Here is a 16,210-nt window from a genome sequence, read left to right as displayed (position 1 = left end):
AAAATACCAGAGGACATGGGTTAAGGGTGAAGGGGGAAAAGTTTAAAGGGAACACTAGAAGGGGGCTTCTTCACACAGAGAGTGGTGGGAGTGTGGAATGAGCTGCCAGATGAAGTTGTAAATGCGGGCTCACTTTTAACATTTAAGAAAAACTTGGACAGGTACATGGATGAGAGGTGTATGGAGGGATATGGTCCAGGTTCAGGTCAGTGGGACTAGGCAGAAAAATGGTTCGGCACAGCCAAGAAGGGCTAAAAGGCCTATTTCTGTACTGTAATGTTCTATGGTTCTATAACTTCAGGTGAATAGTCTTCCACAAATCTGACCTTGAAACCATGGAAATCGATCATTCCTAGTCGACAGGTATGGCAAATTAAAAGATCCTTAGTACAAATTTCATGAAAACTTATAATGACCGAACTGGGTTTCACTGCAGACGACAATAGCTTCGAAGTCAGTGAGCAATGTGCTTGATTGAGCTTCAGCTCAGAAGTGACTAAAACAGGGAATAACTGTTTCAAAAAGTTTGCAAAGAAGTTCGTAGGGTCAGCGCCTTCATTTGATTCTTCAAGACCCAGAATTTCCAAGTTATTTCTTTATGCTTCTATTTTCTAGACTGATAATCCTTTTCATCATTTTTTCATTGGATAAGGACAACTCTTTGCAGAGTTTAATTGTATCTTCAAAATCCTCTTCAAGTGACACCAGCTTTGCAGTATTTTCCTGAATTCGGTTCTCATGCTCAGTTAAAGTTTGTTGGATTGTATCCAATTTGCCATTAAGTCGTTGAAACTCCTCAGAAAATTCCAATTTCTGCCATTTAAGCAAGTCACTGATCGAATCCAAAGTGACTAGGGATTCATCTTCTGTTTCTCCTTCTTTTGCAAAAGCTTTTGTTCTTTTCCCAGCCATAGCAGAGCAGTATTAAAGTATTATAAAGTTTCAAAGAAAAACTGGTAAGAGACAATAAAGTAAGTAGGGTATTGCAATCTAAAACAATGTTACTCCATCAGCTGCCAAAAGGGCTCTCCTGCCTCATTTTCTAGTGGTCCTATATCCACTCTCATTTCTCTTTTATTTGTAAAATACTTGAAAAAACTTTCGCTATCCACTTTGATATTATTTGCTAGCTTGCTTTCATATGTCAACTTTTCCCTTCTAATGATTTTATTAGTTGCTGTCTGTAGGTTTTTAAAAACTTCCCAATCCTCTATCTTCCGACTAATTTTTGCTTTGTTCTATGTCCTTTCTTTTGCTTTTACAATTGCTTTGACTTCCCTTGTCAGCCACAGTTGTACTATTTTACCATTTGAGTATTTCTTCATTTTTGGAATACACGTCCTGCACCTTCCTCATTTTTCCCAGAAATGTATGCCATTGCTGCTCTGCTGACGTCCCTGCCAGCAGCTCCTTCCAATTTACTTTGGCCAACTCCTCTCTCATACCACTGTAATTTCCCTTACTCCACTGAAATACTGCTACATCAGACTTCACTTCCTCCCTCTCAAATTATAAGTTCCTAAGGGTTCCTAAGGGTTCTTTTACTTTAAACTCCCTAATTGCCTCCAGTTCGTTACATAACAGCCAATCTGGTATAGCTGATCCCCTAGCAGGCTCAACGACAAACTGCTCTAAAAAGCCATCTCTTAGGCATTCAACAAACTCACTCTCCTGAGATCTGTTATCAACCTGATTTTCCAAATTGACCTGCATGTTAAAATCTCCCATGACTACCATGACATTGCCCTTTTGATTCGCCTTTTCTATTTCCTGTTGTAACCTGTGGTCCACCTCCCAGTCACTGTTGGGAGGCCTGTATATAACTGTCATTAATGTCCTTTTACCCTTGCAGTTTCTTAACTCAATCCAAAATGATTAAACATTTTCCGATCCTATGTCACATCTTTATACTGTTTGATGCCATTCTTTACCAGTAGAGCCATACCATCCCCTCAGCCTACCTTCATATCCCTCCAATATAACATGTAACCTTGGACATCCAGCTCCCAACTACAACAATCCTTCAGCCACAATTCAGTGATGTCCACAACATCATACCTAGCAATCTGTAATATTGCAACAAGATCATTCACCTTATTTCTTGATACTACACGCATTTAGATACAACACCTTGAGTACCATATTTGTTGTCCTTTCTGATTCTGCATCCTTAATCATTTGATACTCAGCCTGTTGGCTGCAACTAAGTCCTATCACCTGTCTGCCCTTCCTGACAATGTGACAGTACACTACCTTTACTTCTTTACCATCCATCCTATCCTGAGTCCCTTCACTTCAGTTCCCACCCCCGCCAAGTTAGTTTAAACCCGCCCCAACAGCTCTAACAAACCTGCCCACAAGAATATTGGCTCCCCTCAGTTTCAGGTGCAACCCGTCACTTTTGAACAGGTCATACCTCCGCCAGAAGAGATCCCAATCATCCATGAACCTGAAGCCCTGCCCCCTGCACCAGCTTCTCAGCCATGCATTTATCTGCCAAATCATCCTGTTTTTACCCTCACTGGCATGTAGTACAGGCAGCAATCCAGAAATTACTACCCAGGAGATCCTGCTTTTCAGCTTTCTAAATTCTCTAAATTCTCTTTTCAGGACATTGCTTTTCCTTCCTATGTCATTGATACCAATATGTACCAAGGCATCTGGCTGCTCCCCCCCCCCCCCTCCAAAATGTTGTGGACACGATCTGAGACGTCCCTGACCCTGGCACCTGGGAGGCAACATACCATCTAGCTAGAAGGCTGACTAGAAGGCTAAAAGGGCCAAATGGCCTAATCTTGCACCTACTGTTTATTGTCTATCTAGGTGTCTCATTCACATTCACAGAATCTCCTACCTGTTCCCCTCACTATTGAGTCCCCTATCACTACCTCTCTCCTCTCTCTTTCCTCTCTGCATCACAGTCACTGTGGCATTCTCCCGGGAGGTCATCCCCCACAAAAGTATCCACAGCGGTATACTTGGTTTTGAGGGGAATGGCCACAGGCTCCCCTGCTCTAAGTGCCTGTTTCCATTTCTCCTGATGGTCACTCAACTACTCACCTCCTGCAACTTTGGGGTGACAACTTCCCTGTAACTCTGATGAATTATATCCTCACTCTCCTGTACAAACTGAAGATCATCCAATTGCTGCTCCAGATCCCTAACACGGTCTTCAAAGAGCTGCAGCCAGATCCACTTCACACAGATGTAGTTCCCCAGGAGACTCTGGGTCTCCCAGTTCTCCAACATCTGGCATGAAGAGCACAACACAACCATACAGTAAGAGAAGAAAAAAACACAAAAAGGAAACCTTAACAGACCCTTTACATAGAGCCAATACTTCTTCCTAGCCGAAGTCTCCTTCATCTGATTAGCTTCCAACTGGGTGGCATGAACATCGATTTCCCCAACTTCCCTTAATTTCTCCCTCCTCCCTGTTCTCTCTTTTTTCTATTCCTATTCTCACTCCCCCCTTTCCCCTTCTCTTCTCCTCACCTGCCTATCACCTCCCCCAGTGCCCCACCCACTCTCCCTTCCTATCAGATTCCCTGTTCTTCAGCCCTTTACCTTTTCCACTTATCACCTCCCAATTTCTCACTTCATCCACACCCCTCCATCCCCCACCCACCTATCTTCTTCCTCACCTGGCTTCACGGATCTCTTTCCCCTCCCCGACCTTTGTATTCTAGCTTCTTCCCCCCTCCTTTCCAGCCCTGAGGATCTCAGCCTGAAATAACGACTCTTTATTCCTCTCTACAGATGCCTGTCTTACCTACTGAGTTTCCATGAGCAATTGCATACCCTATACCTGTCTCAATGTCAATTGGACACAGATCTAGTTTCAGTGTTAGTTTGCCTCAGGAGAAAAGACATACCATTCTGGAAACAGCAATCCCTGTCAAATGCAGAAAGGAACCTGGGTCTCAGGTGTGAGGCACTCTCAGTGCTGCTTGTGTTGACTCATACCACACGCCTGCATTGAAAGTAGTTATTTGAGATCTTTTCATCTGAAGCTCAAATATGGATCAGGTTTGTAGAGCCTTGATATACAAACCTCCATTGAAAGGGGGGTTAGAGCTACCCCATTCTCACCTCCATCATTGCATCATGCTCTACATACAGAGTGGGTACGTATGCACCAAGTGTCCCTGCGTGCTGATGTTCAGCCTTCTCCCCACTGTATATTACTATATTTCAGCAGAATGTTCCTTTAGTTGGATATAGCCACTCCACCTATCCATATAAAGGACTTCATCCAGAACCACGCACTTTGACAGTGCAGGTGGTTATCAGGATGTACAGATCGTGATCAGCTGAGTTAGTGGGCTCAGAAATGGCAAAGGGGGTTTAATTTGAATGAATGCAATGCGTTACACTTTGGAAAGACAAATGAGGGTATGACTTTCACAGACAACAAATGGCCCTGGGTTTGGCGTAGAGCAAAGGGATCTAGCAGTATAACAAGGTAACATGACAGATAGAAGGAGTTTGGCAAGCTGGCATTCATCAGTCAGGGCAATGAGTATAGGAAGTTGGATGTTATATTGCTGTGTACAAGACATTGGGGAGGCTGCATTTGGAATTTTGTTTTCATTTTTGGACACCCTGCTACAGGAAAGATGCCATTAAGCTGGAAGAGCAGGTCTATGAGGATGTTCCTGAGACTAGAAGGCCTATGTAAAAGAGAAATTTTGGGCAGTCAGTTGGTCTTGGAGTATAGGAGCTTAGGAGAATCAGGGGTGATCTTCCAGATGTGAGAGGCAAAAATAGGGTGAATGCACAGTCTTTTTCTTGTGGGAGGGGAATCAAGAGCAAGAGGGCATAGGTGAGAGGAAAGAAATTTATTATGAGCCTGAGGGGGATATCTTTTCACCCAGAGGGTGGTCAATGTATGGAATGAGCTGTTGGAGGAAATGGTTGAGGCAGGTACATTTAAATGGTGCATGGAAAGGTTTAGAGGAATATGGGCCAGACATGGGCAGATTAGTCAGGAATATTTGTTGGCATGGACCAGTTGGACCAAAGTGCTGCTTGACTCTATAACACCTTTGATCACTAATGATTAGCACAGAATGTCTATGGAGCCCTGCAGGAAAAGATGGTAAAACCACTGGTATGGCTCCCCAAGTCAAAGACACTTGGGAGAATTACCAGTGCTTGCAATCCCTGTGTTATATGGGGGGGGGGGGGGTTTACATTCCTGGAAAACTACTGTATTACAATTTTTTGTTATGTAAAGCCACATCATCTGCATGTGCAGCAAGAAATACTGTATCAGTTTTACAAAGGTAAAATTGTTACATCTATTGCATGAGAGTGAATTTTTATTGAGTCTGTTTGTGAATTCTTTTTTTAAATTTTTTTATTAGTTTTTCAAAACATTTTACAAAATTAAAAACCCCAAATCCCAATGAGGAGCATTAATACAGAGCAAGGTTAAGCATACAATAACAATATGCTACAAAGGAAGAGAATTTAACAAAAAAGCACCTAAATTAAAGACGAGTGAGCTTAGTGTCCTCCCCAAGCCCCACAACACAAGAAAAAAACAACAATTCCAGACCAACCACCACACAATATAGAGAGTATAAGTCCGGACAGTCAAACTCCCAGACTGTGAATACACTTAGCAACAGAGGATAATAATGCCTACTACCAGAAAAAAAAGGGAGCTGAAAGCAAGGGACCGAAAAGAAAAAAAAACCCTAGTCAAGAGGAAGGTTATGAAAGTACTCGATAAAAGGCCCCCAGACCTTATGGAACTTTAAATCCGAATTGAGAACTGAATAATGAATTTTTTCGAGGTCCAAGCAGGCCATAATGTCGTTAAGCCATTGCGCATGAGTGGGCGGGGCAACATCTCTCCATCTAAGGAGGATCAAGCGTCTCGCCAGGAGAGAGGCAAAGGATAGTATTCGGCATTTGGTCGGACCCAGACATAAATCTGTCTCGCCCCAAAAACCGAACAGAGCAATAAAGGGGTTAGGTTCTAGGTGCTGATTCAGAATACCCGATAATGTAGTGAAGACATCTTTCCAGAATTTCTCCAAGCTAGGACAGAACCAGTACATATGGATGAGAGAGGCCACGCCCCTCTTGCATTTATCACAGAGCGGACTAATGCCAGGGTAGAATCGAGATAGTTTAGATTTAGACATATGGGCTCTATGAACAATCTTAAACTGTAAGAGACAATGGCGAGCACAAAGAGAGGTTGAGTTAACCGATTTGAGAACTGAGTCCCAGCTCTCCTCGGATAAGGAGATATTTAATTCCTGCTCCCAGGCCATTTTAATTTTATCCACAGGGGCCTGTCGTAAGGCTGCTAGTTTATCTTGGATAATTGAAATTAAACCTTTACCTAGTGGATTAATGGAAAGAAATAGATCCTTAGCATTTTTCGCAGGCATTTCAGGAAAGTTAGGAATTAAAGGAGCAGTAAAGTGTCGGATTTGGAGATATCTGAAAAAGTGAGCGTTAGGCAGGTTGAACTTAACAGAGAGCTGTTGAAAAGAAGCGAAGCGATTATCAATGAAGAGATGTTCAAAATGTCTAATGCCCTTCCTGTACCAAACATGGAATGCTGAATCGAACGTGGTAGGTAAAAAAAGGTGATTATGTGCGACAGGGCTAGAAACGGAAAACCCCTGGAAACCATAGCATTTCCTGAACTGAGCCCATATACGCAAAGTGTGTCTAACCAGAGGATTAGCTATTGATCTGGGCAGACTGCTAGGGAGTGCAGAGCCAAGAAGTGCAGATATAGATAATTCTTTAGTGGAGCTCAACTCCATTGCCACCCAGTTAGGGCACTCAGGTTGACCGTGGAAGAAAGACCAGAAGGCAGCACAATGTATATTAGCTGCCCAGTAATATAAGCGAAAGTTAGGTAAAGCCATGCCACCCTCTTTTTTAGATTTTTGGAGCTGTTTGTGAATTCTGTGGGCTGAATTTCTGTGACACAGCAATCACCCATACCTTTCAGTAAGTACCAAGACTTTGCTTGAAGAGAAATCCCACCCTATTGGACCCTTCATGTGTGGGCCAGAGTGTGTGGACAGCCCTAATGTCCCAGTGATAACTACACTGCAAATGAAACTCAGTCCATCAGAAAAGCGGGATCTCCCAATGGCCACCCATTTTAATTCCACTTCTTGTTCGATTCCAATATGTCCATCCATGGCCTCCTCCATTGTCATGATGAGGATACACTTAGGTTGGAGGAACAACACCTTATATTCCATGTGGGTAGCCTCCAACCTTATGGCATGAACATTGATTTCTCAAACTTCTGGTTATGTCCCCCACATCCCACCACTCCTTCACCAACTCCCATCCCCTTTTCCCTCTCTCACCTTATCTTCTTGCTTGCCCATTGCATCCCTCTGGTGCTCCTCCCCCCTTTTCTTTCTTCCAGGTTTTCTGTCTCATTCACCAATCAACTTCCCAGCTATTACTTTATCCCTCCCCCTCCATGTTTCACCTATCACTTTGTGTTTCTCTCCCCCCTCCTCCCACCTTTTAAATCTACTCATCTTTTTCTCACCAGTCCTGCCAAAGGGTTTCATCCTGAAACGTCAAATGTACTATTTTACTAGATGCTGCCTGGCCTACTGAGTTCCTCCAGCATGTTGAGTGTATTGCTCAGATTTCTAGCACCAACAGATTTTCTCTTGTCTGTAAATGAAACTGCTGCCCATTGCTTTCCAGCAAGCACCATTGCCACACGGAGGTGTGTGTCACAGGACTCCAGTTCTACCCAGGGGCACACTGTCTCTAATACCATCTGCTGCAGGAGAACCATCAAGCTGATGGCTCATGCTTCTTGTCCTCCCAAAACCCATTGATCTGCCCATAACCAAGTGCCACAGACATACACTGTCCTCAGTCTCTACAATGTGTTGGTGTAGTGTAGCCCTCCCACAATTCCACAATCTATGGCCAAACTACAGGAACTGGCTGTTGTGGATCAATGAAAACTGATGTTGCGCCAACGTAAAGTAACTGAAATAGCATATCATGATGAAAATATTGACTTCAATGCTCTGTATTAACATTTCCATGAATAAAGATAATTTTTAGAGCGGAAAAACCATCGAGTCCAAGAACTTTGGGAATGCTTCTGTTAACTGTCAGTGAAATTCTGAATCTTGTGGAATGTCAGAACATCAGGAGTTCTTTGGGATCAACATCATACCTTTAAGGAAAGCGCCGGTCCCCCACAAGCACCGAAGAGGGCATTAAGGAGAACATCAGTCCCATCCTCTGAGGAGGACTCTTCCACTTACGGGTTAAAAGGTCAATTGATCACATGTTAACTGGGTCGTCACGGTGCTGTATCTCTAAATAAGTAACTGAAAATTCAATAGATTACTGTACTGAGGTGGTCATTACCTCTTTAAGAAGAGCATCCGTCCCATCACCACTTTAAGGAGAGGCCAGTCTCACTGTGGCAGAGTTTGCGGCCTCGGGAAGTGCTGGGAGCGGGGAGCTGCCGTCTGCCGCCAGCCGCCATGAATCCGGACCTACGCAGGGAGCGCGAGTCGGCGACCTTCCTCACCGAGAGCCTCACACATCTCCTGGATGGCGGGCCCGAGAAAACCCGGCGTCGTCGGGAGATCGGTGAGAAGCGGGGCCGCCGACACAAACACAATGTGTTGGGGTGAGAGGTTCGGGGTTCGGTCTGGGGTGAGGTTGGATGGCCTGAGGTGAGGGGCTGGATACTGTCAGGGGATGGTAGTCTTCCCTGTCCAACCCCCCCACCCCCCACCTTCTCGCTCACACTTCACCACCACCTTGTCGCTGTTTCTAAGGGCTGTTGGTGCTGCGAGTCGCACAGTCTCCAAGAGTAGGGAGACTCATGACTGACTTTATCTCAGTGGATTTACACTGTCACTTACTCTTCCCCATGCACTCTGTTCAAGCACTGCTACCAGAAATTATAAGCTTGCAGTTTGGAGTTAAATTAATACCTTGGAGTTTCTGTGTTCTCTCTATGAAGAGTTGGCAGCCATATTCAGTAGAGACAAAACTAGAACAGGTTATCTATTTACTGTGTGGGTTGGCAGCACAATCTGAAACCAGCCTGGTACCTGTGTAGTTAATGAGTAACTTGATAGCCATTGAATTTTGCAACTCTGACCTCCCTGTCTGATAACCTTTTGGGTATCATCAATCCTGCTCTCTCAGACCTTGTCATTGGAGGGTCTGTGTTGAAGCTCTCCAACAATTTAAAATTCCTGGTTGAGGAGAATTTGGGGAGAGTGATCAAAGGTATTCTTGTCCAACATCTTTTGGGAACCTGACTATGTTAGAATAATCTAACTTCTATATGAAATGTTTTGTATCAGAGTCTTAAAAGCTTGTTGTATGCCTCCACTCACTGGAATTCAGAAGAATGAGGGGTGACCTTATTGAAACCTATTGAATGTTGAAAGGCCTCAAAAGAGTGGATGTGAAGAGGATGTTTCCTGTGGTGGGGGAGTTTAAGACCAGAGGACACAACCTCAGAATAGAGGGCTGTCCCTTAGAAAGCAAAAGCAGCTATGGAGGCCAAGTCTTTACAAAGATTTAAGCCAGAGGTTGATAAGTTCTTGATTAGTCAGGGTATGAAGGGATACAGGGAGAAGGCAGGAGATTGGGGCTGAAATGGAAAATGGATTGGCCATGACAAAATGGCCTGATTCTGCTCCCGTATCTGATGGTCTTGTGTGTACCTTCAGTTCAGTGAATCTGTACCAATCTTAAAGCACCCTTTTACACTAATCCTTCTTTAATCCCATTTTTATTGGCTTTGCATTCAGAAACATCCCCTCACCATTCATGAGATGCAAACTTAGTGGTTTATTAACATACCAGCTCATCTTTGGGATGTGTGAAGAAGCTAGAGGGTGAAAAGGAGAAACTGAGCTCTACATACACAGAGCACCCAAAGTCAGGTGAGCCTAGATCTCTGGTGCTGAGAGGCGATGGCTCTACCAGCTGCACCACTCTGCCTTCCTCACTGACTGTAACATTTTAGCTGTACCTTGGTTATGGGTCAAATGATTTCTTTGGTTCATTGAGAACCGAAATAACTTATTGTAAAATAATCTTGGTTATGGAAAATGTGCCTATATATGTGGAATAACAAAATGAAGAAATAAAAACTGAGCAAAGGTTGTTCAGGAGCCAAGAGACGATTGAAAGCTGACCTGACTAAGGTCCTTAAATGGAGTAGGGAAGGTGGCTCCACTTGAGGAGAAAACATAAAGCTAGCAATTCTGAGCAATAGAAGTCTATCAAAATTAAGATTAAAAATGAGGTGAGACAGATATACGTTTGAGTTCGACTCAGTGTCGAATATTATCTTTTGCTTCTTTCCTGGCTAGACGTCTAATCCTCCTTAGATGGAGAGATGTTGCCCCGCCCACGCATGCTCAATGGCTTAATGATATTATGTCCTGTTTAGACCTTGAAAAAATTCATTATTCAATTCTTAATTTGGATATAAAGTTTCATAAGGTCTGGGGACCTTTTATTGAGTACTTTCATAACTTTCCTCTTAATTAAGGTTTTTTTTTCAGTCCCTTACTTTCAGCTCTTTTTTTGGTAGTAGGCATTATTATCTTCTGTTTTCAAGTGCATTTACAGCTTTGGGGGTTTGAATGTCCTGATTTATATTCTCTATATTGTGTTGTGGTTGGTCTGGAGTTTTTTTTTGTTGTGGGGCTTGGGGAGGATACTAACTTTACATGACTTCAATTTGGGTGCTTTCTCAATTATCTTTTTTGTATTATATTATTGTATGTTTATTTTGCACTGTATTAATTTTTTGGTTTGGGGTTTTTATTTGTAGTGTTGTAGAAAATGCATTAAAAAAATCAATTTAAAAAAATGAGGAGGTAAATGGATACAGATGAGGAACCGAAGGAATGGGAGGAAGAAAAGAATTAGAGGATATGCTGATGAATTAATGAGAAGATGGTTGAATAGTCTGTGTTCTGTTGTAAATGCTATGACATTGATAGAGTATATTCTAGGCTTCCACATGAAGAATAGGACCTTTTTAACAAGAGTATGGTTTGTGTAAAAGTAATTTTTTTAAAAAATTGGCTAAATTTGCATCTGAACCATTTCTAAATTAACACCAAGGGTATTTGCAGGATTGGAACGTGGCACACGTTCAGCTGGTGAATCAGGTTCCCTTTGTAAACCATATTGTTGCTAAGCACCCTAATTAGGTCAGCAATCTGGTAGATGTCAGGTTTCTGGTCAAAGTTAGCAAATATGTTGACTATAAAATTATGCAAAGATATTTTCTTAATTCACCTTAAAAATGTAGTTTTATGCAGCATTCTGAAGATGCGTAGGGATTCATGGAGTAATTGCAGTTTAAATCTATTCTACACAAGTAATCATGACTATAAAGTGAGAATGAAAAATGCTGGAGATGCACAGTGGGTCAGGAAGCAAGTGAAGCTGCTAACATTTCACTAGAGTACAGTCTCACCTGTGCAATGTGCAGTTTAAAAACTGTTGGATACTTTTATACTTGTTTTTTTGTGTAATAACAGCCAACATTGTATTTGCCATCCTAATTATATGCCTTACGTGCATCTTCTCTGTAATTTATAATCAGGGTCTGCTAGATCCTTCTTCTATAACTACATTTGTATCTCTTCAATTAAACAATGTGCTGTTTTCCCCTCATATGTGCAGACATGTTTCCTCTGCCCTTTTCTGTCCATGCTAGCTGTTAAGTACCAATCTAACAATCAATGAGCTCATTCTGTGTTATTTTATGCTTTTAAATTGTCCTTGTCTGTTTTGACAATGTTCCCTCAGTTTCTTCTCAGTATTTTGACATATAAGTAAAAACATATCTTTTGAATTCTTTATTGAATTTATCAGTCTTTATAATATTAATAACATGTAGCTTTGAGACCCTCACATGGAAATCTCTCTTCATTTACCTCTTAAAAGCCCTTTACAGATTTAAACTTCTATCAAATCATAATGTGTATGTGTGTATCTATGTGCTCTTAATGTGTATCTAAGTACCAAAAACAAGTCTCAGTCTTTTGATTCTTTTTTCAACATTGATGTGTATTTCATTTTCCTTTTTCCTAAACACTTTAATAACTTGAATACTCAAGTTGTGCAATGCACCCAAACTGCGAAGCAGTTGTATTTAACATAACGTCCCTGTTTTGATTTGTATTTCTGTAGCTATAAATCCTGGAACTTCATTTCCTTTGAAATATGTAGCTTTAATCTTTGCTTGTTACTCTGTGTCTGTAACCCACAAATTATCTTGCTTCATTTAAACAGATTTCCAGGGAGTATACGAGAAAATAAGAATCAGGTTTAATATCACCGGCATATGTCATGAAACTTGTTGTCCTTGTGACAGCTGTACAATGTCATACATAGAACAGTACAGCACAGTACAGGCCCTTGGGCCCAGAATGTTGTGCCAACCCTTAAACCCTGCCTCCCATATAAACCCCCACCTTAAATTCCTTCATATACCTGTCTAGTAGTCTCTTAAATTTCACTAGTGTATCTGCCTCCACCACTGACTCAGGCAGTGCATTCCACACACCAACCACTCTCTGAATAAAAAAAACCTTCCTTTAATATCTCCCTTGAACTTTCCAGCCCTTAGCTTAAAGCCATGTCCTCTTGTATTGAGCAGTGGTGCCCTGGGGAAGAGGCGCTGGCTATCCACTCTGTCTATTCCTGTTAATATCTTGTATACCTCTATTATGTCTCCTCTCGTCCTCCTCCTCTCCCTAGCTCCCATAATCTCTGACCATAATGCACACTCTCTAAACCAGGCTGCATCCTGGTAAATCTCCTCTGTACCCTTTCCAATGCTTCCACATCCTTTTTACAGTGAGGTGACCAGAACTGGACACAGTACTCCAAGTGTGGCCTAACCAGAGTTTTATAGAGCTGCATCATTACCCCACAACTCTTAAACTCTATCCTTCAACTTATGAAAGCTAATACTCCATAAGCTTTCTTAACTACCCTATCTACCTGTGAGGCAACTTTCAGGGATCTGTGGACATATACCCCCAGATCCCTCTGCTCCTCCACACTTCCAAGTATCCTGCCATTTACTTTGTACTCTGCCTCGGAGTTTGTCCTTCCAAAGTGTACCACCTCACACTTCTCTGGGTTGAACTCCATCTGCTACTTCTCAGCCCACTTGTGCAACCTATCAATGTCTCTCTGCAATCTTCAACCATCCTCAACACTATCCACAACACCACCAACCTTTGTGTCGTCTGCAAACTTGCCAACCTACCCTTCTACCCCCATATCCAGGTCGTTAATAACAATCACGAAAAGTAGAGGTCCCAGAACCAATCCTTGTGGGACAACTCTCACAACTAGTCACAACTCTCCAGTCTGAATGTACTTCCTCCACCACGACCCTCTGCTTTCTGCAGGCAAGCCAATTCTGAATCCACCTGGCCAAACTTCCCTGGATCCCATGCCTTCTGACTTTCTGAATAAGCCTACCATGTCGTACCTTGTCAAATGCCTTACTAAAATCCATGTAGATCACATCCACTGCACTACCCTCATCTATATGCCTGGTCACCTCCTCAAAGAACTCTATCAGGCTTGTTAGGCATGATCTGCCCTTCACAAAGCCATGCTGACTGTCCCTGATCAGACCATGATTCTCTAAATGCCATCTCTAAGAATCTTTTCCAATAGCTTTCCCACCACGGACTTAAGGCTCACTGGTCTTAATTACCCGGACTATCCCTACTACCTTTTTTGAACAACATTCGCCTCTCTCCAATCCTCCGGTACCATTCCTGTGGACAGCGAGGACATAAAGATCCTAGCCAGAGGCTCAGCAATCTCTTCCCTCACCTCGTGGAGCAGCCTGGGGAATATTCTGTCAGGCCCTGGGGACTTATCCGTACTAATGTATTTTAACAACTCCAACACCTCTTCTCCCTTAATATCAACATGCTACAGGACATCAACCTCACTCATATTGTCCTCACCGTCAAGTTCCCTCTCATTGGTGAATACCGAAGAGAAGTATTCATTGAGGACCTCGCTCACTTCCACAGCCTCCAGGCACAACTTCCCACCTTTATCTCTAATTGGTCCTATCTTCACTCCTGTTAACCTTTTGTTCTTCACATAATTAAAGAATGCCTTGGGGTTTTCCTTTGCCCTACTTGCCAAGGCCTTCTCATGCCACCTTCTTGCTCTTCTCAGTCCTTTCTTAAGCTCCTTTCTTGCTACCCTATGTTCCTCAATAGACTCATCTGATCCTTGCTTCCTAAACCTTGCGTATGCTGCCTTCTTCCATCTGACTAGCTTCTCCCACGGTTCCTTCACCCTACCTTTCTTTATCTTCCTCACTGGGACAAATTTATCCCTAGCATCCTGCAAGAGAACCCTAAACGTCGACCACATGTCTATAGTACATTTCCCCGCAAAAACATCATCCCAATTCACACCTGCAAGTTCTAGTCTTATAGCCTCATAATTTGCCCTTCCCTCATTAAAAATTTTCCTGTCCTCTCTGATTCTATCCTTTTCCATTATAATGTTAAAGGCCAGAGAGCAGTGGTCACTGTCCCCCAGATGCTCACCCACTGAGAGATCTGTGACCTGACCCGGTTCATTACCTAATACCAGATCTAGTATGGCATTCTTCCTAGTCGGCCTGTCAACATACTGTGACAGGAATCCATCCTGGACACACTTAACAAACTCTGCCCCGTCTAAACCATTGGAACTAATCAGGTGCCAATCAATATTAGGGGAGTTAAAGTCACCCATGATAACAACCCTGTTATTTTTGCACCTTTCCAAGATCTGTCTCCTAATCTACTCCTTGGTTTCTCTGCTGCTACCAGGGGGCCTATAGAATACTCCCAACAGAGTAACTGCTTCCTTCCTGTTCCTGACTTCTACCCATACTGACTCAAAAGAGGATCCTGCTACATTACCCATCCTTTCTGTAGCTGTAATAGTATCCCTCACCAGTAATGACACCCTCCTCCCCTATCCCCCCTCTCTATCCCTTTTAAAGCACTGAAATCCAGGAATATTGAGAATCCATTTCTGCCCTGGTGCCAGCCAAGTCTCTGTAATGGCCACTACATCATAATTCCATGTATGTATCCAAGCTCTCAGTTCATCACCTTAATGATGGAAGCCGCTTTTCTGGGGCACCACTCCTTGAAGATGTCTTGGATACTATAGGGGCTAGTATTCATGATGCAGCTGACTAATTTTACAACTCTCTGCAGCTTGCTACATAAGAAATAGGAGCAGGAGTAGGCCACCTGGCTCATTGAATCTGCTCCACTGTCCAAAATCTACTCCCTGAATCTTGAAGATAGGTCCCCTAGTTCTAGTCTCACCTACCTGTAGAAACACCTTTCTTGCCTCTATCTCATCTATCCCTTTCATAATTTTATATGTTTCTATAAGATTTCCTCTCAGTCTGAATTCCAACAAGTACAGTTCCAGGCAACTGAATCTCTCCTCATAGTCTAACCCCCTCATCTCTGGAATCAACCTGGTGAACCTCCTCTGCACTGCCTCCAAAGCCAGTATATCCTTCCTCAGGTAAGGAGACTAGAATTGCATGCAATACTCCAGGTGCGGTCTCACCACTACCTTGTAGCAGCATAACCTTCCTGCTCTTAAATTCAGTCCCTCTAGCAATGAAGGCCCATATTCCATTTGCCTTCTTGATAGCCTATTGCACCTACAAACCAGCCTTTTGTGATTCATGCGCAAGCATCCTGTGCAGTAAACCTACCCCACCCCTCCCCATTCCAGACAGTGATGCAGCCAGTCAGAATGCTCTCCATGGTATATCTGTAGAATTTTCAAGTGTTTTAGGTGATAAACTGAATCTCCTCAAACTCCTGATGAAATGTAGCACTGTCCTGCTGCCTTTATAGCTGCATCGATATGTTGGGACCTGGTTAGATCCTCAGAGGGTTCTTGAAATTGCTCACTCTCTCCACTTCTGATCCATCTAGGAAGATTGGTTTGTGTTCCCTCATCTCGTGCTTCCTGAAGTCCACAATTAGCTCTTTGGTCTTGCTGACGTTGAGTGCAAGGTTGTTATTGTGACACCACTCAACTAGTTGGTATATCTTACTCCTGTATGCCTAAAAGTGTTTAGGCTATAGTTCTTTGATCTCTTTATGGAGGTAGTTGTATAGTG

At 42.9% G+C, this 16,210-nt stretch overlaps 1 protein-coding gene across 1 annotated transcript in view; it reads left to right on the top strand.

Moving 5' to 3' along the window:
• Positions 1-8,333: 8,333 nt before the first annotated feature.
• Positions 8,334-16,210, top strand: part of acox1 (acyl-CoA oxidase 1, palmitoyl) — a 60,874-nt gene continuing 52,997 nt past the window's right edge. The window contains exon 1 of the mRNA XM_073026666.1: positions 8,334-8,622. Within this exon, the coding sequence (XP_072882767.1) occupies positions 8,514-8,622 (109 nt within the window). The 5' untranslated portion in view covers positions 8,334-8,513. The remainder of the gene's footprint in view (positions 8,623-16,210) is intronic.

Source organism: Hemitrygon akajei, chromosome 22, assembly GCF_048418815.1.
Source record: "Hemitrygon akajei chromosome 22, sHemAka1.3, whole genome shotgun sequence".
NCBI classification, from domain to species: Eukaryota; Metazoa; Chordata; class Chondrichthyes; order Myliobatiformes; family Dasyatidae; genus Hemitrygon; species Hemitrygon akajei.
This window is presented reverse-complemented; position numbering and strand designations above follow the sequence as displayed.